The sequence below is a fragment of the Podarcis pityusensis genome (assembly GCF_964106645.2).
Source record: "Podarcis pityusensis genome assembly, chromosome: 1".
Taxonomy (NCBI): domain Eukaryota; kingdom Metazoa; phylum Chordata; class Lepidosauria; order Squamata; family Lacertidae; genus Podarcis; species Podarcis pityusensis.
Genome location: NC_138028.1, coordinates 89,015,179 through 89,039,765, shown reverse-complemented (window position 1 = coordinate 89,039,765; position 24,587 = coordinate 89,015,179). Strand labels below are relative to the sequence as shown.

Sequence of the window (24,587 nt, the reverse complement as noted above, 5' to 3'; positions counted from 1 at the left end):
TGCACTTTTCTCCTTTAATTAAAAGAGAAGTCAAAGGACCAGATGTCATTTTGACTTGACTGCTGAGTTCATTTGACATCTTCTCTCTAGGTGGTGGTTGATAAATCTGTATACAGCCGATCTAATTAAACTGAAAGTTACACAGCAGTCAGAAAAAGGCACAAAGACAAACATGAAGAATGACTGTCACTATGAGTCAGGCTAACATTTTCAAGTAAAACAAAGCAAACTTTTCCCCTCTTTTACTTTGGCCAATAGTGAGAGACTGCTTGGAACATAATCAGTCTTCACAAATTAAAAGCTTGTAATAACAGATGCCAAACTTTTCTTTAAAAAATCTTTTGGTAAGTGGCAAGTTCAAAGAGTGAGAAAACAATCGCCAGAGCCATCCAACAATCATTACTCAGTCTCAACTTTTATTGATTTCAAAGAGTTCTGCTTGAGTAGTGACTGTTGTGTGTTTAAAGAGAAAGAAGATACCTTTCTTCCAGGAATTATCCTTAATAATAAATCCTTTTGCTTCCCATGGATTTTTTAGCTAGTATGGCATGCTTATTGTTGTTCTTTAATTAGGTCCTAGTCACAGTTGAAAATGCTCTGTGATTCTTCTTTGGGAATGACTATACAGGCAGGAGACTTGTGGTGGTTTATAAATACACCCCCCATCTTGAAACATCTAACTGCTGACAATAAACCTGCTATAGAACATATACCACCCATTATTTCTACGATCATTCATCAACGTATTTTCGTCAGCTGACAATACTGTTACAGGAGGATCATATATTGCTAGTTGAAACCTCAAAAGGTTGCATATATAATTGTCAACAGTGTTTCACCAGCCCATAGAGCAGACTGGACTCAGACTTTCTGCATGATCCTATCTTTGTACATGCTAGACAGAACAGAAATCACGCCAAATTCCCTTGTACTTGCAGAGCACTAACCACATCACTGGAAAAAGTTACACCACATAGCAATATATTTGGGCTGGTGGAATTGGTGGAACTCTGTTAATGCAAGAGTTGGGTGTGTGGAAGTGGAAAAGTTGAAGGTAGTTGGGATTTTATGCTTGCTTGGGTATCAGTCCCATGATAGTGTAATATTATGTCTGCAAAAAAAGATTGCATAAGGTAAAAACACTACCATTGGAAAGCAATAAATGATTGCCCCTCCCTTTATTCAAAGCAGCAGACTATAAGATTACAATCAAGACACAATTCTGGTTATATATAAGCTCACACAAAGGAACACAGTTCTGATATATCAAGATATGCAACATGCGGCTATATGGCTCTTTGCCCAAGTCTTCACAAGTAGAGACTGGTGATGAGGAACTTTGATGATGAGGAACCATGTACAAACAACAAGCACCCAACAGCTAAGGGGAACAGATGAAACCCTCTTATTCTCAGATAACTTACAGGTACCCTACTTTAGGCTCCAGATAACAACATCTAGCAGACATAGCAATTGTGATAACTATTAATGAGAAAGCAGGGAATTAGCCTGAGATGTGCAGAATGTTAAAAGCATCTCGGTGGTAGCATGTTGTTGTTACTAATTCACCAGCCTAGGTGAGCACCTGCTTACAGGAATCATTTGTTGCAGCCACATTCTTTCATTCATCTATTACCTTTCCTCCAAGGAGCTCCAAGCAGTGTGCATGGGTCTTACCATATTAGACTGCGATGGAAATGACTAGCCTTAGGCTACCAAGTGAGCTTCATGGCTGTGTTGAACAGTCTCTCACCACAGGTAGGCTTTCAACAAATAAAGAATATTTTTATTTGGTAAATTAGTGTTGCTAAACCATATTTTAAAATGACGTAGATTATTTAATTTAAAGATTATGTTTCAGTTTGCTAAGTTTTTGAAGCCTAATGAAACTGGCTGCTGTTGTATGTAATATTTTATGTTGGTTCTTAAAGTTCTATTGCTTTTCCTTTTTTGGTTATGTGCACACTAATAAATAAATAAATTCTTATAAAGAAGCAAAAATTAAAAATACAATTCTTAATATAATAATTGTGGCTAGGTTGTGATAGCAACACCTTTAATAACAGCTGCAGCAGGGGGCGGGGGCGATAATTATGAATTATTATTGCACTGAAGGCACCAGCAAGGGGGAGGGGAGAGGTCCCGGCAGCTTAATGTGCTCCCAGCCTGCTCTGTTCCAATTAAGTGATAATGAATGATAATGAATCTAGCAGTTGGGCTGCATTAAAGGGAAAAGGAGAAATCACAAGGTATGCTAGGAAAATTGCCAGAATCTTCTAGTAATCAAACCAATTAACAGAGGTGGCATGGATGTGTGAAATGAAGAATGGGCAAATCCTGGGGCACGAGTACTATAATTCCCTCAATGGGTTTGTTCTTAGAATTTTAGGGTTGGAAGGGATCCCAAAAACCATCTAGTCCAACCTCCTGCAGTGCAGGAATCTCAACTAAAGCACCCAAGACAGATGGTTATCCAGCTTCTGCTTAGAAATCTCCAAGGAAGGAGAGTCCACAATCTCCTGAGGGAGTCCGTTCCACAGCTCCTCCTGTCAGAAAGTTCTCCCTGATGTTTAGTCGGAATCTCCTTTCTTGTAACACGAAGCCATTGGTTCGAGTCCAACCCTCCAGAGCAGGAGAAAACAAGCCTGTTCTCTCTTCCATGTGATAGTCATTAAGATATAATTATATTGATCAATTCATACATATTCGAATCCCCGCAACGGAATGAGCTCCCGTTGCTCGGTCCCTGCTCCTGCCCACCTAGCAGTTCGAAAGCACGTCAAAGTGCAAGTAGATAAATAGGTACCGCTCCGGCGGGAAGGTAAATGGCATTTCCGTGTGCTGCTCTGGTTCGCCAGCTCCCTCGGCCAATAAAGCGAGATGAGTGCTGCAACCCCAGAGTCGGTCTCGACTGGACCTAATGGTCAGGGGTCCCTTTACCTTTTTAATACAACATGCAAACTAGACCACTGTATTATTACAGTCCCGTTTGAATGTCTGCTGCCTCCTCCGACGTTCCATCTTAAGACTGACTGAAACGCAGACTTGATCCATGGCTTTAACATCAGCCAAAAATTTTCACCACCATCCTTTGCTTTTTAAAAACCAATTAACATAATGAGTTCTGGAAAAATTGAAAGCTTGTGTGCTATTTAAGAAGGGTTTGGTTGGCTAAATAAAAGTATCACCCTAATGTGGTTTTAGGAATTTTTCATACGGGCTAACAACACCTCGTTTGCTTTTTGTAGTTTTACGCATCTTCACCTAAAAGATCAGTTTGCAACTTGTCTGCCATCCAACTATTTTTGCCAAATATATACCCCAAAGTGCTACTTATTTTGTACAATGCAACAGGCAAGAAGAAACATGCAAAATCTTCCATTTTCTTTCCTTCGTTGCAATATTGGTCACTTAAAAACAACACACAAACATGGAAACACAATTTCTTCTCGCTCTCCAATATCAAACACTCACTGCAACCTTCAGGACTGCCTTGTTTCAGTAAACCTTGGCCTGGTAAGAACTCTTTGGTCAAACTACATCTGGCCTAAACTCTTACGAATCTGTGACAACTGTTTTCATGAGGTGTCATTTATTTTGTATACAGATTAGGGAAGTACACATTGCATGCTAAGATACAACATAGCCATTATGCCCAGGAATTATTTGGAACAGGAATGGGGAATCACAAGTGGATAGACTACTGCTGTACTCAATCCTGCATGCAGAATCTGGACTCAATGGGCCTTTGACCTGATGCATCAGAACTTCTTAACCTAAACCTGTCAATTTTAGTAGAGACACCTATGTATATTTCCAGTTTAATTGTTATAGCAGCCACGTTCTTAGGACTAGAAAGAAGCCACTGTAGAAACTGATCTTGAAGTTTTGTAGAAACCCTATACAGTGGTACCTCGGGTTAAGAACTTAATTCTTTCTGGAGGTCAGTTCTTAACCTGAAACTGTTCTTAACCTGAGGTACCACTTTAGCTAATGGGGCCTCCCACTGCTGCTGCGCCGGACCTGCACAATTTCTGTTCTCATCCTGAAGCAAAGTTCTTAACCTGAGGTACTATTTCTGGGTTAGCGGAGTCTGTAACCTGAAGCGTCTGTAACATGAGGTACCACTGTATCTGTTAAGTTTGAACTGATCCACAAGTTATTTGGGAAGTACCTCCATTTCAAAAAGATGCAATGCAGTATGGTATATCTATACAGTGCCTATAGCCCTGGTGTATTAGATCTGGTAACACCAGCCTTTATTTGCACAAAACATAGCAGAGGAAAAATTGCTCCAACAGATGACTGTCCATGGTATATTTAAATCAAGGAGGATTATACTCAAAGACCATCTCAATTTTCGTGTAACCTGTCAGTTTTTATTACTACATCTCCTAACTAAAACACCCATCTCAAATGTTTCTCTGGGATAAAAGGACCATATCATTGGCATAACACGGAACTGAAAATTGTTGGCCGTTGAGCCTGAAAAGGAAATATAAGCATCATGGTTAAGGACCAAAACTGCATAATATGTAATATGGCTCAACACTTCCCAGTCTTAGGTATGTGCAACTCCTCTCATCACTTTTTCTTGGAAGCCTATGGCTAGGGGAAAAACTAGATCAGAAGCATTACATAAGGGTCTGAAATCAATAGGACCACTGTTCTTAGCATGGCTGAGTCTTCACTAAAGGCATCCAATTTGAGGCACCAAGAGGAGTCAGAGGAAAAAGAGACAATGAGATGATTTACGGGTAGTTTTTGTACAGAGTATTTTTATTCAGTGCTTTCAAGATATCTGAACCTTTACCGTGTACTTGTAACAAACATATGCAAAAAATAGTTTCCTCAGCTGAGAATTATTCTGAAGTCATCTTTAAACTGTTAAATAAAAATTGAAAGCATTACCTATGAAATACCACACATAAATAATAAAGGTAAAGTCCATTTGTAAAATACGAGTTTGCTTCACTCATCTATCTCCTCTTCTTACAGGAAGAAGAGATGCATAATGCACTCTCCTTGTACTATTTCCTAAAGCGTTTGAAAAGGGGATGGACGTGTTTATTTGAGGAGCCCCTGCTTCGTGAGGCTTGGTATTCCATGTAAACTGTATCATCTGCTCCAGACATAGAGCTCATTGTGCCATAGTGCCGGGAAACCTAGAAGGAGAGAGGATAAGAATTTAGTAACGTCTACCGTCTAAGGCAGAGCCTGCAACCCTTTTTCACACAGACGTCTCAACTGAGCAGAGTGTGCCTACACTTGAACTGCCATGTGGGAGTGGAGAGGCTAGGACCAGCAGAAAGTGCAATGTCAGGGTAGCAATGTCTGTTCTGCATATGAAACCCCTACATTCATATGATGTGTGAACAAGATTTGTGATAGTTACACACACACACACACACACACACTTTATTTTCGGAGCGAGGTTGTGTCCCCTCATAATCATTCACCACCTGTATCCTGAAAGAAACTCCCTCCTTTTATTCTTTCTTGCAGGATGGACAGGAATGGGGAAAATAACTTTCTACTTCCTTTCCTCATTCATCATGGAAGCCACTGCCACTGAAGCAGGTAGAGGCAGGGCCACTTCCCTTGGGCGGTGGGTGTGGTGAGCGGTGTTGAACATTAAATTCCTCTATGCTCCACATCAAACCTGACAGGCTACCATGATATCCACTTGCCTGAGATGACTTTGAGCCGTACTCTCCTGCAACCACCTCTTCCTCAGCATCCATATCTGATGCTTGCAAAACCTTTTGGAGAAGCTGCTGCTGATCTTCCTTGGATGAAAACATAAGCTCTTCCTCCTCCATACCTGCAAGTTTAGTGATCACCTGAGACACAGGAAGGAAGAGAGATGTTACATACAGAAATTAACTACGCCTCTCATAGTGAAGCTTATGGATGCGGCACTGTACTCAGTCCAGTATACCTGAAGGAGTGTCTCCACCCCCATTGTTCTGCCCAGACACTGAGGTCCAGCGCTGAGGGCCTTCTGGCGGTTCCCTCGCTGCAAGAAGCCAAGTTACAGGGAACCAGGCAGAGGGCCTTCTCGGTAGTGGCACCCGCCCTGTGGAACTCCCTCCCACCAGATGTCAAAGAGAAAAATAACTACCAAACTTTTAGAAGACATCTGAAGGCAGCCCTGTTTAGGGAAACTTTTAATGTTTAATAGGTTATTGTATTTTAGTGTTTTGCTGGAAGCCGCCCAGAGTGGCTGGGGAAACCCAGCCAGATGGGCGGGGTATAAATAATAAATTATTATTATTATTATTATTATTATTATTATTATTATTATTATCATCATCTGAGGAAATAATGGGCCGGGATGATACAGTGTTTAGCAGAAGAATCCCTGACTGGGCTGGCTGAGACTGCTGGAAGTTGTAGTACAACATCTGAAGGGCACTATTTTGGCTACCCCTGTGTTATGGAATTGGACTAAGACTGGGGAGTGCCAAAGTTCAGTTTCCCACATAGACATGAAGCCCACTGGGTGATCTAAGGCCTAACCCCCTCCATCCCACTCTCTATTATCCAGCCTATTTGGTAGGATAATAGAGGAGAGCTGTACATGTTGCCTTGAGCTAATTCAAGAAAAGAGCAGGGTGTGTGTGTAATAAATAAATTCGAGTTTGTATCAGTAACAGTGCAACTTCTAAACAATTAACTATTAAATAACCAAGGTGAAGCAACATATTTGATGTGATTGTTGTCCCACCTTTATCTCTTTATGAGCAACACAGAACCAGAGGTAATAAAGTTAGTGCAGTGTTACTGTGTTTCTAAGTTGCGGCGTTGTTGATCCACAGAACACTCAGGTGCCAGTCACTGCAAAAAATATTGCAAGTTAATGGGGGACAACATTACCTTAAAGCTGTAGCCTTGATCTACTAGAAACCGTTGACGTTTGGTTGAGTATGCCATTTCTTGAGTGTCCTGGGAGACCAGGGAATAAAAGAAGGCATTGTACTCCTCTGCAACCATTCCTAGAGAAGTAGCAGCACATAAAAGCACGTCAGGATGTCAAGAAACAAACATTTTGTAGTTATTTTATTGCCATGTCAGCAGCCTACGATCGCTGATAATCAAGTAAACCACCAGCTGCCAATTCAACAGCTGCAGTTAGGCAAAGGAAAAGAGCTCCCCTTAGATGGGCAAAAGTCCCAAGTGGTTATTTCAGCTCAAAGTACCCTGGTCTCTCTAAGTCAACTGGGCAGGAGCCAGGTTTCCTTCTGCCACCCTCCATTCAGCGTTTGCAGTAATTGCAGAATCATACCCTTCTGGTGTGTAGTGCACAAAGAATATTTCGCATCAACCAACCTATACATGTCATATATGAAATCAGTGGTTTTTTGTTTGTATGTTCTCCATACCCAATATTTCACTTGAGTAGCTAGGATTGTATTAGGATATGAGGTACACCCAAGCTATAAACCAAAGACACAACACCGTTAGAATTCTTTCCATAAGGTCATGTAAAGCAAGCTAAAATACAACCTTTTACTATAAGCAGTAAAATTCAGCTATTTGGTGTTAGCAACTATTCTTATGTTTCATATTTATTCTTGTTTCCTTTCCCCCTAACAATGCCTTCATTTGAAAGAAACACACACACATCAATGTAGGCAGGAATTCTTTATTCCATGCAATTACTTCCCATTATCCCTATGCTTAAACACTGGATAATTCTAATCTCCCCCAATCCAATGATATCTGTTGGGAAGAGCACAAGACTCTTAATCTCAGGGAAGTGGGTTTGAGCCCCATGTTGGGTGACAGATTCTTGCATCGCAGGGGGCTGTACTAGACTAGATGACCCTTGGGGCCCCTTCCAAACCTACGATTCTAAGAGCTGGGTGCCATTACTGCCAGCAGCACACTGCCACATGCATAGAGCCCTTTGCTGGTCAAGGTGTTAAAAATGATCAGCAAAGCAGCAGGAAGCATGTTCATCCAAGCCCCAAATCCTATGCAAAGATCCTAGTACTATGCAACAGACACACCTCAGAACTCTAACACAGCTGCCTTGGAAGTTCAGTAAGAACAATTAGAACAGAGCCCCTTGAGCACAAGGCCTGCGAAAGTGTGTCTTTACAAGACATACAAAATGCTAATGCTCAGTGTCATGTGAGGAGCGATTAGGCAAGAAAGACAAAGGGAAAGATGGCCCCCTACTGCAGCACGTTTTAGAACTACCCTTGAATTTTGTTTTAACCTGTGACCTGGAGCTGATAGTGACAAACTAGCACAATGGCAAATTGTACATGCTTAGTCGGCTACATGAGTTGACTTATGTTACTTTCATGCTTGAGTGTCCCATTAAAATGGAAGACTTTCAGGGGCACAGGCCTTGAGTTACCTTTTTTGGCTCTCAGCACTCGACCCAATCGTTGAGCCTCCTGCCTTCGAGACCCGCCGTGGGACGAAATCTGAATGAGGACATTGGCTTCTGGCAAATCAAAGGACGTGTCTCCTACCTACAATACAGAAACAACCTCCTAACGAATGTGTTGTTTCCAGCATTGAAAATAAAAGCAAACAACTCTTTAACAAGCAACGCAGATTTGTGGGCTACAGTAAAGTAAATAAATAATTCTGTCAACATTATAGCCGTTTCACAGGCTGCTCAAAACAAGCCATGTAACATCCCAAGCCAATTTGGTAACTAACAGATCGCTTTCCATTACCTTTGAAATAAAGATGGTGTTGATTTTGGGGTTGTGTTTGAAATTCTGTAGGATCTGCATTCTTTCCCCCTGTGCTGTAGGCCCATATATATAGGGTCTAAATAGAAAAAAGGACACAAAAAATTGTGATGAACGGGTGTCGCCTTCTGTCCCATGGACTCAGGTATGTGGAACAGGCATTACGAAGACTCGAAAACCATGGGAATTTTAAAATAAATCTGTTTCGCATATTTTCCACATTCCATTCAAAATACAAAAATACTTTGCTTTCCTTGCAGCATTCTTTGCCGACTGCACTGAGGACCCACCCGCCTGAAGATAAACCCATTCTTCCCGACACCCCTTCCAAAGAAATAAATCCAGACAGTTGTAAATGTTATCCGCTTGATGTGTGCCTCCTGACTCAACAGATCAGTGGGCTGAATTTATCTGCTAATCCTACATGAAAGGATAGCAGCAGCTGTTAAAATAAAAAAGGTGTTTTCTTTTGTTAAATTCACTGAGTTAGCACATTAACAGCTGTGTCCTCCCTTCCCCCTTCCCACTCGTGTCCTTGCGTAACAAGCTGCCCTGTGGATTAATTTTTTTTTCTGGGAGCGTCCCTGCACCCTTTGGGACAGAGTATCCAGGTTGCTGAGCCTAAAGAGCTTGGTCAAGAACAGCAACCAAAGAGACTGTTTAGGCTTTACAGAAGTAAACCCATCTAGGGAGGAAGAAATGTCTTGTTTACTTGGCGAAGAAGAAGAAGAAGAAGAAGAAGAAGAAGAAGAAGAAACTACACAAAAGAACAACCGTATCTTTTTACAAAACCAAAGGAAGAGAGAGAAAAAGGGATATATACAACACATCTGAGAAAATATATGGATTTCAGTTTCTTGGTAGATTCAGATTCACACAGGCCAGGTTCACATGCAGTGCCAAACAATGCTTAAGACTATGAAGATTTGTTGCCTAGCTCTCTCCAGACAATGTATGAGTTGCAACCCATAGAGCTGACCTTGGTTCCAGGTTGTGGTTTGTCTGGAAGAGAGCTAAACCACAAACCATAGTTCAAACAACATACTAAGTGAAACCATAGCCTGACATAGTAACCAGATGGCTGGTGAAGGGAGGGAGAACAGTGGCTTCAACCTCTGCTCTTTGCTTGTTCATGCTAAACCATGGCTCGGCTTAGCATGACTTGAGAGTGAGGGCACAGTATCTCCCAGCTACCATGAGCAATTTTGCTGTTTTGTGCAGTAACGAGCACCACTCGACACAGTACTTCTACGGTTCTTAGACAGCATTTTTGTACCTGTACATTAAACAGTATACCCTGTCCTGAGGCAAAGGTGATTTGTAACTATAGAAACAAAAAAGCATGTGGTAAAACTTGCTCCCACATTGCTATTATGCTTATATTCATCGGCAAATATTGGCAAAGCGACCATCGCTGGGTTGGAAATAATGAACCGGTAAGTTTCAGAATGTAGGTCAATTCAAAATAAACAACCGTAAGCACTGCTCTACCGCGTCAGACACTGGTTATGTTTGGATTTAATGATAGTTTATCATTAAAGGAATCAGCTGAAGTGAAGCTGGGGCTCTTGTGCTTTTGCTCTCCCTCTCCTCTTCCAGCACAATGACAGGCAGGTGGGAAGCTCTCCCTTCCATTTTTTATTAACTGCATCTTGTCATTACATCTGAACTTGAGCAAGCTGTGGTTAATCTTAACTACGGTTTGTGGAATCAAGTCAGCTTCAAATGATGGGTTAGGACCCAAGTTGTCTTGGTCTCAGCTTGTCCATATGCAAAAGCTCCTGTCTCCTCCTCGCAGCTGTGCCAGAAGACTACGCAATCCAGAGCCTCACCGTAACTCATTCCACTAATAATAATAATAATAAACCAGAGTTTTTCTTTACATCTTAATGAAACCAATTGGACATCTAGCCTAGTATTGTCTGCTTTGATGGTGGCTCTCCGGGGACTTGATTTCTTCTGCATCATCTGGTCCCTGATATTTTTAAGTGGTGATGTCAACGACTGAATCTGAACTTTCCAAATGTAAAGCATGTTACTATGACTGAACTATGGCCTAAACGTATCTAATGTGACTTATCTGAATAAGTTTCCAACTGTCCTCACAATTCTCCACATAAGATAAACCCCTTTTTAGAAGTAGTTAAAGCAACATTAAACAAGTTCTGTTGCTCTCTCTGAGCAACAGCACTTTTGTCCAGTCAAGCCCCACACCACTGAACATTTCTTAATAAAAATCTCATTTTGTTCAGTTTAAAGTTTATGTAGGTATCCAGTTCTGCTCCTGCAGAAGAGCCCACAGGGTATGGAGGGTCAGTGTCACAGTTCTGCCAAGAGCTCTGACTGGGCAACTTCCTCTGACAGGGAGCGGAAGTGAGCGGAGGCCTTCGAAGTCTTGGCCTCCAGTCCACTACTCCTAGGCTCTATTGCTTTTTGGGAACAAAAGGCCAACACTTGGCCTGAAATCAGGTATTTATCCCACACTTCATGGCCTCCTGGTGCGCTTCTTGTGCTGTTGAATTGGTGAAGTACTTTGTGAGGCCCTCAGTTCCTCCAGCCTAGGGGAAGGCTCCTTTAAAGGTCCGGACTCTGGCTCTATAGACCCTGGTACTGTAGGAACTGGCTCAGTGTGCTCCATTCACAAATAGTGTTGGATACAATCTCTTAATTAGAATACAATTTTACATATGATCCAAGATTTGAACCCTTCCTCCAAATATTGCTTCTGCAAATTGTATAGATGTTTATAATAATCTCTTGCTCTCCATCACTATAGTTTGTTTTTTAAGAGGAAGGAGAATCAGCAGAAAAACCAAATGCTATTTTTGACAGCACTGGGAAAAGACTAAGCGAGTCAATGCTGTTCACCATTCCATTTTACTGTGGATATGAAACATATGGGTAAGCATAACACATATATATCTTCATGTCTACGCTTCATTCAATACTTACTTGCCCAGCCTAACTGCATACTCCTTCAAAGCAAACACATTGTCTGCAAAGACTATGATTTTGTCATTCCTTCGCTCATGAAACTTAATCAGGAACTGGCAAGCCCTGAATTTGTTTGGGTTCATTGTATAGAGCAATATCCTCTTCTTTGTTTTAATAGCCACATACTCTCTGTAGAACTCAGGAGACATTGGGCACCATACCTATGTTTAAGCCAAATAAAACAAAGTTAGATTCCAATCAGGATATTGCTGTAAGATATTTCTCAGAAGAGAACTATGATAAAAGTCTATAGGTTATGCTGTATGATAAAAAAGGATGAAGGGGCCACATAGCACCTCAACAAGAGGAGATATTCACAATTGAAAAAGGATGTTTGTGAATTTTTAAAAGGAAACCTAAAAAGAAGAAGGAAAATTATTCACTGCATCCCTTGGACAACGTAAATCAGTGCATTGTGTCTAAACACAATGAGCTGAGGATAGATGACTCACCTGTGCATCCTCTCTCACTGCTACCTTTCAAGACGTGAAGCAATGCTTAATAAAAGTAAGAGAAATGTGTGATGTCACACTCCCACCCCCCAATATGGGGTAGACTACTTTTAGTGATATTTCTAGGTTCGGGTACTTTCAGGCCTCTGGGTCACCCTGCCAGATTATCCAGTATTCTCTTTTTAAAATAAATGTTATTTTCCATTTTTCAAAAGTTGACAAATACACACCTTACAAACACATACCTCCAATACAATTGCATATTTGACTTCCCTCACCCAGTCTTTTGTGGTTCCTTTTCTAATTTAGATTGTATAACACTGCATTTTCCACTTTACTCCATTTTTTTGTTATTCTTCCATTTATCTTAGTACAATTTTAACTGCTTGGTTTAAATTAATCCTACTAATGAACGTGCCTGTATGCCAGAAATTTTCAAATATTCTAAAAATTTCCCCCACTCTTTAAGATCACCCCCCCCCCCCATTTCTTATTACACCTGCCAGTTTTGCCATTTCAGCATAATCCATCAATTTAATCAGCTGCTCTTCCTTAGTTGGTACAGCATCTTCTTCCCACTTCTGGGCAAATACCATTCTGGCTGCAGTTCATCCAGTATTCTCACCCTTATGAGCAGTAAACCTTGTGCAGCAGTTCCTGCCATCCACCTCTCTGGTTTCAAGTTAACAAGAAATAGTTCAACTCACATGCCCCAAACACAGCATTGCCTGATCATGCAATGGGGCACTGCCCTCTGCTGTTGCTGAGGAGAACTGAGCGTTTCAAAGCAGACTGGTTATTTCACATGGTAAAAATGGGTTAACTCAAAATGCAACTTTCTGAGAGAGGATTTTTATATACTGTCTATTTGCAAGACGAAAGCTCTCTTCAGGCATTCTTCTTCTGAACTAAGCAAACGCTTGGGGGTGGGGAGAGAGAGACACAGAGATGAATGCATTAGTTTCCCCCCTCCAGCAAATTAAGTAGGGACAGTAGCATACTCATCACTGCTGCCACCCTCCATGGTGCTTTTTTAACTCAGAAGATGAATACCAGAAAAGGGCTTTAGTAAGGCAAATATATATAAAAAGACCACTGTAAGCAAACAATTGCTCAAACAATTGCTCAAGAGTGCTTAAGACTGTAGTATTTGTAGCATCTTCATTTTTCAGCTGTGTGCAATAGCTGAAAAGCTAACAGATTTAATACTGGGAAAATTTGCCATGATTTGTATCAGTCCTGTTTCCTGATTTTAAATTCCATGATAGGGGAAAACTCATTGCAGAATAGGAGCATTATAACCCATGGCCATATACCCAATGATAGCCATTTCAGAGTTTTAGGTTAGAAAAAAGAAATTGATCTACAGAAAAAGCAATTCTGTGGCTACTCTGAATGTTTAAGAACATAATCTGAATGTTTAAGAACATAATCAGGAGTCCAAGGAAGAACAACAGCTTTAAGGAGCAAGGTATAATTTACCTCAGCACACTGGACTTTTGCAATATAGCCATTGTTCTGCAGCTCCATCCAATTGGCTTCATACAGTTTAGGCCCAATGAGGAAATTCAAGTCTACGATTTTGTCATCTTCTCTGACAAGAGTAGCTGTCAGCCCAAGCTTGCAATGGGCTTGAACAATGGTCAGAACACGCCTGAACATTTTTGCTGAAGAATCACAGAAGAACAGATTATGCTTTGATTTCAAAAAAGGATATTTAGAAAGGCATTCAAGCTGGAGCGCCACATTTATTTTTAGAACTGTGAGTAACATGAAAAGGCTTAGGCCAAAATATGCCTATTTCAAAGAGCCACATTAGATTAGAAATTTTCTTTAACCAGGTGGGTTTAGTCTTATTTTTTATGCTCTACAAGCATTAATCAAATCAAAAGTAAGCAGCCTCTCTATATTTTTTGAAGTTGAGAAAACTAGGGACAACCTACAAGATGGGAATTAAATCTGCTATGCTTAGAATTCCAGGCTGTAGTTCTATATATACTTCCCTGACTGTAAGTCTGTTAAACGTAGTAGGATACTTCCAAGTAAATATACACAGACCACATCCTTAGTATTTGCTTAATAAAAGAAGAATTCCCAGTTGCAAAATCATATCATATTTCGGGGGAGGAGGGAGTCCATCCTAGTATGGAAAGGCGAGCACATTATTATAATTTTTAAAATGAACAGAACAATATTAAATTTGGTAAGAAAAATTATGCTTTTTAAATTGTATTTTTCAGGGGGGTTTGAAGACCCAATATTTTTGGTGAGATGGTTTGTGATTCCACCCACCCCTGGTCCCGCATTTTAGAGATGAAATCTCCAAGTTTTGCAATAAGTTTAGCCCATGTCTAAATCTAAATGTCATATAGTGAATCATACTGGGTTTTCACTCCCTCTTCGCTTAAGAATAATGAAAAGAGAGGCTACAAAGGAATCATAGTCAAGTAGTAGTATTACAAAAAATGCAGCTCCTACTTGTTTTGAGAAAGCTCACAAAGCAGTTTTCAGGGCAACTAGCAGCACTGCAATATGCTCCACCCATGTTAGGGTTCCGAAACATGTATTAATTTTTGAAGCCAGATGACAGCACATGTCAAAATTACAGAATGAAATAACTGGGAATGCCCTAGTTCAGTACAGCCTTACCTTGGACCCCAAACGCCCTGGAACTTGGACGTTTTGGCTCCCAAACACCGCAAAAATGGAAGTGAGTGTTCTGGTTTGAGAACGTTCTTTCGGAACCCAGACATCCGGCAGGGCTTCTGCAGCTTCCGATTGGCTGCAGGAGTTTCCTGCAGCCAATCGGAAGCCACACTTTGGTTTCCAAACGTTTTGGAAGTCGAACGGACTTCTGGAACAAATTCCATTCGACTTCCAAGGTACGACTGTAGTGCTGGATTTAAGACTGGGGCAAATGGGATTGTTCACAGACATGGACACGGTTTGTTTACCAGGGATGGTGTGCACTTCGTCAAGGATCATAAGGCCCCACTCTTGACTCTTCAGCCATTCCATTACTTTTTCTGCCTCCCACGACCTCTTTGTTGTGTGCCCCAACATGGAGTAAGTGCTGATAGCGATGGAGCAGCCAATTGGCTTGTCTTTGGCATCAGAAGTAAATCGGCAGATCTGGCTGTCGTCTATGGTGGACCACATTTTGAACTGGGCTTTCCACTGCTCTACAGAGACGGCGGAATTGCCCAGAATCAGGCACCGCTTGCGGACCGTGGAGGCAGCTGTGACTCCTACAAGTGACTTGCCAGCACCTGCAGTGGACAAAAAGATGGGAAGTTGTCAAAAATGTGCCTGAAATGCACCACAGCTCAAGGTGCAGTAGGATCCAGAATAGAAAGCGCACAAGACCCCAGAGAGCTGCATTCTATCGAGAGAACATCTAATAAAGTGGTCATATGAAAAAGCACTTGTGATGCATGTCCTGCCTGTCACACTAATATGGAAAAGTTTAACTGGCACATCTGACCCAGGTAACGCTCTCAAGACAAATGTAGATGCAAGTTGAGTAAGTCGGATAAGCTGTTCCAAGAGGAATGAAAAGAGACATTACAAGCACAAGAAATATATATCCATAAAAGTTCAGATTAGTGATTGCTCTCCGGCAAAATAAACACTCTCATATGTGTGACGAAGCCTAAGCCAAAATCAGAGAATTTGAGAAAGCTTTTTAACTTAAACCCAGCCAACTCACCGCAAGGCAGGACAATAACACCGGATCTAGCACGGCCATTCCCAAACATTTTTCTCAAACTCTTCTCCTGGTATGGTCGGAGGACAGCTGTTGGCTTCAAGTCTATATTAATATCAGGATTCACCGAATCATTTCTGAAATCATATTCAGCCAGTAGAGGGTATTCCAGATGGATACATCGCTTCTGAAGCTCTTCAATCATTTCCTTAAAAAAGAAGCAGGGGCAAAATCTTTTTTCTCATTTTGCTACTCTGCTATTCGCTGGGAGCTTCAGCTACAATCTTCCTGTAAGGCTTGAAAGAAGAATGTCAGGTTGCTATATCTGAAGCTTTTAATGTTTGACTATGTGTTTGGTGGCTAGGGTGGCCCATCAAGATGGAGGGGAATTATTATTATTATTATTATTATTATTATTATTAACAACTAGCACACAAACACACATACATGCTGCAACGCTTTGGGTATCATGGACAAATCTGAAAATGTTTCTCACATTTTATGAGCCACAGCAAGAAAATCAACTCTCTCTTTTTAAAAATCACTCCTATGCTTTAATTTTCTAGCATATGTTTACATTTATATACTTGATTGAAGTTTAGAGCTCCAGCTGATGGGGATGCAGAAAGCACTTACTACAGTTTTAATATCTAACCTTCATCCTGATCAACTTCTCAGGCTGAGTGCACATGAACATAAGGTAACATGTACTCTACGCTACTCAGGTTATTCAGGAGAAAATACCTACCGTATTTTTTGCACCATAACACTCACTTTTTTCCTCCTAGAAAGTAAGGGGAAATGTCTGTGCGTGTTATGAAGCGAATGCCTACGGGTGGCGGGGGAGGGGGATCTGCTGCAGTCGTGAGGAGAGGATCCATGGTTCCCCTTCCTTCCCTCCTCCGTGGCTCGCTTTGAAACAGCAAAGTGGGAGAGGAGCCACTTACACAGGTGTAAACGGCTCCTGTCTGGTTGGCTGCTTTAAACTGTGCTCTCTGTCCCTCTCTCCTCCCCACTCAGCTCGCGAAATAGCAGCAAAGCTTTTCAGCTCTCTAAGCCAGGGAGGAGGGAGAGAAGCAGAGCCTGCTTGTTTTAAAGGAGCAAAGTGGGAGAGGAGAGGAGCCTTCTCCCCTTATACCCCTCTTCTGCATTATTAGCAGCATCCTTCTCCAGACACCCCACGCGTGCTCCTTGTCCCTTGAGTGCTTTTCCTTCCCTCCCCACTTAAAACGTGGTTACAAAGCACGGATCCACATGGATCCTCAGGATTTTTGCATTGGGCTACCCCAAACTCACCGTCAGATCACATGTCTGTGGCCACAGCATGAACCACAAAAATCATACATCCACTGTTTCGTTTAGAATATTTTTTTTCTTGTTTTCCTCCTCTGAAAACTATGTGCGTTTTATGGTCAGAGCGAAAAATACGGTAATTTGCCCTTGAAACCAGAAGAGTGAACAGTATGGCCAATGGTTAGGGATCATGGAAGTTGTAGTCCAGCAACACCTGGAGGGCCTATCAGGTTCCCTAGCCCTGCTTGTGAAGGAGCACACTCACTGAAGTCATGAGCTCAATCCAGAACTATTCTCAGCTCTGGTTTCCCTATGGTACAGACAGCCATACAATTTCTATTCTATATCTGTGGAAGGGAAGAGCAGCCACTATCAATGTTCACAGACCAAACTAAGCATGAATTAGGATATTCTCTTTGGAACAGAATGTGTAGCCTTGGTTCTTCCTCTGTATACCTGTTGAAAGACCATTCAATATACTTTGCCGTGCTAAACGTAAGTTAACAGTTTGCATTAACATGGCCAAGATCCACTTCACCTTATCAGTTGCAGACAAATGATCATACTACAATAGAAATCAGTTTCTAAGGAACATTTGGTCTTACTGGTTTAAAGGACATTGTTCTGCGGTCACACAAAACTGCCAAGGCAGTTGGCTGAAGTATGGCATGCAAAACTGAAGATCACTGAAGGACCCACAGATACAACTGAGCCTGGGAGGAAGGAAAATGGCTCTTCAAACTAAGCAGCAAAGGGCTGACAACAACCATGGAGAACCATGTCCTGCCAAGTCATGCTGTTACTGCAAAACTGAATTAATTCATATTCAATATGCTGTGGCTAGGGTACTCCTCAATGGGGGTGCCATCAAATTTATGGGTGTGGTTGTTTTTTACCTGTTTCACTTCAAAAGACACAGTCTGGGTTTCCTCCTCCTCCTCTTCATCCTTATCCATTTGTTCGTAAAACTCAAATAAGTCAGCAGGAACACCTGGTTTACCCTGAGAATCTGTCCCTTGCGACGTCGAAGGGCCACTGCCCCCTTCACTAGACTTGGCAATCTAGAACAGAAATTCATCAGGCTAGAGGAAAAGGTGGCTAGAAAGAGGCTTAAGTTCTGTCAATTAGCTGGACCTTGTAAAAGGCAACTAATGAGACAAGCTGTACTCCAATACAGGCTGCAAATAAGCAGGAGCCCCACATCACTGCCATACAGCAGTGAGGACAGCTGGCAGAAGAAGAGAAGTAGAGTGTCCCAGTGAAACATGTAACCAACATGCCTCATGGCCATCTCTGATACCTCCAATGGAGTGGGAAACTCAATGGGATGAGTACAGCAGGAAGGTAAGCTTTTCTACAGCTTCTAGTCAAGAAAGAAGGGGACATATTACATAAAAAAGGTGGTCCAGAATCTCAACGTACAGCTGATTTACTCGTGAATGTTTCAGTGATGAGTTCAGTTTCTTCCCCTTCTGCATTCCTCAGCCGGCAGTCTCTAATAACCGGGTCCTGGAGAAGCTGCTGAATGACTTCAGGATGGGTGCTTTCTACAAAATACCTAGGAATTAGAGAAAAGGAGAGGGAATTCTATAGATTTCACAAACGTTAACAACATCTACCACCATTTTACAGAAGGTCTGCCTCCACAGGGCATGTTGCTCCTCTGTATGACACACTTTGCTAGGATGCTGTGTCATATACTTTTAGGACAACTGTGAAGTAATGGCACAGTTAATACTTGATGACAGTTTTTAAAGAGGCAGTGTGTTAAGAACATTGCTTCTCCAATCACACTGCTTTCTGCAATGGCGTTCTATAACAGACGATAATTCACTCCAGCAGCACCCCAGCCGGAACTCAGTAATCAGCTATTATTTGGGATTTGGGAATGGGTTGGGAAATAATCCCCTGCAACTCAAAAAGCAAACACCTGCTTACCTGTTGTGCTTGAGGACCAGCTTTACCTTCCCATAGCTGACCGTACAAAGCTGCAAAACAATAATATGCATTGGAAACAGAACTCCTGAAGATATTCAATTTGCATTATACACATGGCGAGAATAATGTTGCAGCTTATTTCACAAGATCGCCAACAAGGCAGGCTACATGGTCAAGTTGCCTGAAACATGAAAGAGAACAAAGGCCCCACATTTTCAAAAACTTGGATTAGACCAGCATTTCCCAAACTTGGGTCTCCTGCTGTTGTTGGGCTACAACTCCCATCATCCCTAGCTAGCAGGACCAATGGTCAGGGATGATGAGAACTGTAGTCTAAAAACAGCAGGGAACTGGAAACCCTGGCTTAGAACATGGGCAGCCAGGCCCTCTCATCCTCAACCATTGGCCATACTGGCAGGAGCTGAAGGGAGTTGTTGAACAACATCTGGAGGGCACTACGTTGGTTACCTGAGATTTAGACAACTCCCATGGCCACATGAATCCTGCGCATCACACAGCAGGTTTCCCCACTTTCATTCCATGCCATGGCACCTACTGGCAATGAGGCAGTGCTCACTATGTGAAGGGTAGAATGCACATGAGAAGTTCTCCTAAACGTTATGCCCAGGGGTGGAAGACAGACACCATGGCTTAGCCCCATAATGACCTGATACCAAAGATCCGCTCTCAGCTTTGACCAGAACTACAGTGGTGCCCCGCAAGACGAATGCCTCGCAAGACGAAAAACTCGCTAGACGAAAGGGTTTTGCGTTTTTTGAGTCGTTCCGCAAGACGAATTTCCCTATGAGCTTGCTTCGCAAGACGAAACGTCTTGCGAGTTCTTGCGAGTTTGTTTCCTTTTTCTTAAAGCCACTAAGCCGTTAATAGCCGCTAAGCCGCTAATAGTCGTGCTTCGCAAGACGAAAAAACCGCAAGACGAAGAGACTCGCGGAACGGATTAATTTCATCTTGCGAGGCACCACTGTTGCTTGCAAAATCCTGGCCGAGGTTCACAGCAGCAAGTGGCTGTGCTTTTGCAGCATCCATAGAGCATTCCTCCACTGAGCTACCTATACACTTCTTCATGATGCCCGATCCTCAGTGTTTAGCTTCCTCCTTCTTTTCGCTGCTGTGCCCCACTTAAATGAGTGACTTTGGGACTGGCAAGTCTCCACCACTCATCTATTGAAGATCATGTTAAGTTGTGCACCGATGTTCTTGGGCAGCTCCAAGCACTGCAACAGACTGTTGTTGTTGTTGTTATATTATTAGTTTTAAAATATAAAGCAAGCTGATAATGATTAACCGCTTACCTTGATAAACTGAACGATCCCATCTGGCACTCCAGTCTTACTTAGCTTCTGCAAATATTCGGTGATATCACTCGTTTGCAAGCCCACGCTGACAGCAGCATAGAGGGAGTAAGCCGTCAACTTGTATTCATGGACATGGGTGGGTCGGCAAACAGGCTCAGCGATGGCAACTAGAAAATCCTGGGCATACTTGTAAACAGGTGAAAAGGCCTCGAGGAAAATATGGCCATCAGGGGCCTACAAAAAAGGCAAGCATCAATGGTAATAATACTTTATATTATCTGTATGTTCATCATTATTAAAAGAATTTATTTCCCACCCTTTTTTTCGAGAATACCAAGGCAGTTCACCAACAAATAAAACCCAATGGCAACGTAAGAAGTATAAATCTGAATATTAAAAAAACCTATCCATAATTAAAATTAATAATAAAACAATTTCACCCAAAGCCAATTGTGTAGTGGTTGGAGCAGGAATGGAAAGACCCAGGTTCAAATGCCATGAAGCTTCACTTTGGGTGATTTGGGGCCACTATATACTGATGGCCTAGCCTACCTCACATGGTTGTTGTAAGGGCAAATGTGTGTTGTAAGCATCCATGCATGCTACCCCGAGCTGTGAGCTCCTTGGAAGAAAGGTAACTTTTAAAGGCTACCAAGCAGTCTGAAGAAAATACACCTGTGGGGAATAAATCACTTTTAAGTGTTCTCCTGGAAATGCCGTGCACCAGATGGCAGAAGTCCCACTGCACTCATATATTATTCCAATCCATGAGTCTAGGTTGGGACAGCTCACGTCAGTGCAAGAGCATAATAGAAGAAGCACACCGGCTGCAATCTCCTCTCTGGGAACCTCTGTGTTCACACTAAGCCATAGTTTGGCTCAGCATCACATGCAAACCAGCTCAATATATCCAAATACTTTGATACATTTCCTTTGCCGAAACGTGAGCATTCCAAGTTCATGGAACTTACCACCCACAAGGGGCGTGAGGAATGATCAGCCTTTAAGAACATCTGGTTCCTGTAGTCTTTCGCTCCATATTCATCTATTTTGTTTGAGGAATCTTCCACTTGCTTCCCTGCTGCCGAGGGAACTGCTTCCTGGGACTCTTTGCCTGAGATATCATATTCTTCTTCGTCTTCTTCCTCATAGTGTCGTTTCTTAGATTTCTTCTTATCTGAAAACCAAGGCCCAAGCGGTTTAAAACACACCCGCAACTCAGAAAATTTTTTCCTGCTAAACAAATCACAGGCGCTGAATTTTACAATACTATACTGTCTGTAGAGAAACCCATATGGAACCCCTTTGCCCTTTCTCTATGAAGAATCTTCAGAAAACCAAAAGTTGCTCCCTGACGGGGGACATTTGGTCCTCAGATCTAACCAGGCTTGACAGGGGTCCCAATTTGACTGGGAAGGCTTTCCCACAAACTATGCCCAGCTACCACCCCCCACCTGACAGAATATGTGGAGCAGGGCAACTATTAGGACTAGACTTCCCTCATTTTGCATCCGCTTTTTTGTCTCATTGAGAACGCATATGGCTATAGGATATTATCAGCCTTTCCTGTTATTAGGACAAAATTAGATTCCCTACCATGAAAATATTTGTAGCAAATGAATGTGTAGCAAATAGCATTACATTCACATATTGTGAATGTATTTTCTACATTCCAAGAAATGTCCATGTAAAAAAATCCAGAGCAAGAGAAAAGACCCAAAACAGAGTGACATAACTGATTGACAACCGCACACTCATTTGCTTTAAAAATGGAAGTGAAATGTGCTTGCAAGCTAAGCACTGATAATGTGTTTTCCTTCAAATGCACATATGTCTGCTTACAACTTCCATGGACTAATACGCCTCTGAAAGTCATGCCAGTAAAGAGTTTTTTAAAAAATAATTAGCAAGAGGCACAGACTGGGTTGTTTATACTGCCAACACACAGTTATGGAGAGAGAAGTATTCACTGGGCAGCAAGAGGAGTACCAGGTCAAATAAACCAAGACAAATTGGCCCTCTAAAGCAGGAGTGTCAAACTCAAACACATCACTGAAGAACCAAGCTTCCAATCCAGCCAATTCTCAGGAGTCACACTCCAAACATTCCACCAGTGTTGCTCCAAAAATCTGTTCTCTCCATGCTCCTTGACAGCTATATTACTAATTTAAATGAACCCTAGAAGAGGCTAATGTTGAGACATTCAGTCAGCCCATTCACCCTGCTAAGCTTCCAAACTCTTTAGACATGAGGCTCTCTGGAGCCTTAGACAGGCTCTCCAGCCTTCTTAACCGTAAGGGGTTGATGATAAAAACCTGGAAACTTCCTGCTGGAAGGGCCTGCATTTTATCATTGAACTCCAACTGCCAGTTCCAATCTTCGATTTGGGCCCCTAGCACATAGATGCATGCAGAAATTCTTTTTATTCACAAAAGGAGTTGTTTTGAAAAGCAGTACGCAACACGTGACTTAGGAGAGCTGAATTTTCAAACCGGAAAGCTATGCCTAAAAACACAAAGTGAATAAAACAGGGCTCGGGAGCAAGTATAGCTAATCGGCCTGCCTAACTGTAGATACCGATTTTGTAGCTGCCAGAAAAAAGACGCCTTTTTACAGCTGCGTTCCCCAAAATAGGCATGTGTTGAAAAAAGACAAAGGCGCCTAAGATAATAAAAGGTATGCTCTCTTTTATTAAGCCGTCATGCATCCTACAGTTCAAAAGAGGTAAGGTAATCAAGCCCTCCCCAACGAAAGAAGACAGTAGGGACCCCCGAGGGCTTCCAGGATTTGGAAATCTCCCTTGCTAGGGATGCGTAGGGAATGAGATCCCTGGGGACCACTCGGTCGGGACGATCTCCCTGGGCTCCGCTCCCCTTGCAAAGGAAAGGGCTGCCTCTCCGGCTCCTCACCTCGCTCCTTCTTGCCCATCGGCTCGCGGCTTCGGCAGGAGTGCGCAACGCCGCTTTCGCGCCTCCCTTCCGCGTCCCTTCCCATTCGCCCCGCCGCTTCCGGAGCAGGACAGGGAGCGAATCCGGTTCCTCTCCGCCTCCATAACATGGCAGATCTTGCGGGGGGGGGGGGGACAGGAACGGGGGGCTTGCACGGGAGGGAAAGAAGCGTGCGCCCCCAGGGCTAAAGTTGCCGCGATGGGGCCTCTTTCAGCCTGGAGCCGCTTTCCCAAGTGCCCAGGAAAGAGGCGGATTTCCCGGGGAGGCCAGGAGGGCCGGCCGTGCCCGCTTGGCAGAAAGGAGGTCGCTGATCGTCGGGTGTCCTAGAATCGTAAAGTTGCCCCGTTGCAATGCAGGAATCTCAGCTGAAGCATCCACGAAGATGTAACAAAGAGCAGCCCAGAGGCTTGTGGCACCTCGAAGGCTAACAGATTTATTAGGCAGCCTAAGCATCCGTGGTGCCTGGCGTGCTCTGGTCCATGGGGTCACGAAGAGTCGGACACGACTAAACGACTAAACAACAACAACAACAACAACAAGCATCCGTGGGCTAGCCAGTGCCGGATTTACGTATAAGCTAAACAAGCTATAGCTTAGGGCCCCTCTCTTGGGGACCCCCAAAAAAATTAAAGGAAAAAAACGCCTTGATGTACATTTCCAAAATATAAGAGAAAAAACAAATAAAACCTACATACAGCAACAGTGTTTTATGTTGTGTAGGCTCCTATGATGTAAGTAATGGGCCCCGCCTGCTAGCCTGCTCCCTAACATATCACTGGTTTGCTCATTTCTGTATATAGGGTGCCTACATTCTACATTCATATGAGTTTGACTAAACTGCGGGAGGCAGTGGAAGACAGAAGTGCCTGGCGTGCTCTGGTCCATGGGGTCACGAAAAGTCGGACACAACTAAACGACAACACATTCTGCATGTGCAAATGGCTTTAGATACCTTATTAGGTCCATAAATTACCATGTAGCGTATATTCAACACAAAAAACACGGACAATTTGTTGTTGACAAAGGACAGCTGGACATATAAAGGGCCCCATTACCTTCAGTAGCTTAGGGCCTCATCAAACCTAAATCCGGCCTTGGATAGTCCACTCGATCAGGTACCTGCCACGTGTGTATGGCTCTCATAAAGAAAGGGCCCAGGAAGGAATTAAGTGCAGGGACAATTAGCCAAAAACAAAACAAACAAACAAACAAAAAAAAAACAC

At 42.6% G+C, this 24,587-nt stretch overlaps 1 protein-coding gene across 1 annotated transcript; it reads right to left on the bottom strand.

Annotated features, from left to right (window-relative positions):
- Positions 1-4,758: 4,758 nt before the first annotated feature.
- On the bottom strand, positions 4,759-23,474 carry ERCC3 (ERCC excision repair 3, TFIIH core complex helicase subunit). Its single transcript, XM_081006591.1, has 15 exons — positions 23,326-23,474; positions 21,388-21,593; positions 20,414-20,650; positions 19,101-19,150; positions 18,585-18,720; positions 18,059-18,223; positions 15,873-16,077; positions 15,118-15,432; positions 13,646-13,830; positions 11,670-11,872; positions 8,700-8,796; positions 8,372-8,489; positions 6,880-6,998; positions 5,691-5,843; positions 4,759-5,165 (listed from the first exon to the last, which is right to left on the bottom strand). The coding sequence occupies exons 1-15, from the start codon at positions 23,471-23,473 to the stop codon at positions 5,031-5,033; spliced, it is 2,472 nt and encodes an 823-aa protein (XP_080862717.1). The 5' UTR covers position 23,474; the 3' UTR covers positions 4,759-5,030.
- Positions 23,475-24,587: the final 1,113 nt, after the last annotated feature.

Bases quoted from the DNA above. Each gene is read 5' to 3' on its own strand.
- ERCC3 (XM_081006591.1), bottom strand. From the start codon at position 23,473: ATGTTATGGAGGCGGAGAGGAACCGGATTCGCTCCCTGTCCTGCTCCG. The intron at 15,433-15,872 runs GTGAGTTGGCTG...TGTCCACTGCAG, and splicing joins TGTTATTGTCCTGCCTTGCG to GTGCTGGCAAGTCACTTGTA. The intron at 5,166-5,690 runs GCAAGTGGATAT...CTCTCCTTCTAG, and splicing joins ACGGCTCAAAGTCATCTCAG to GTTTCCCGGCACTATGGCAC.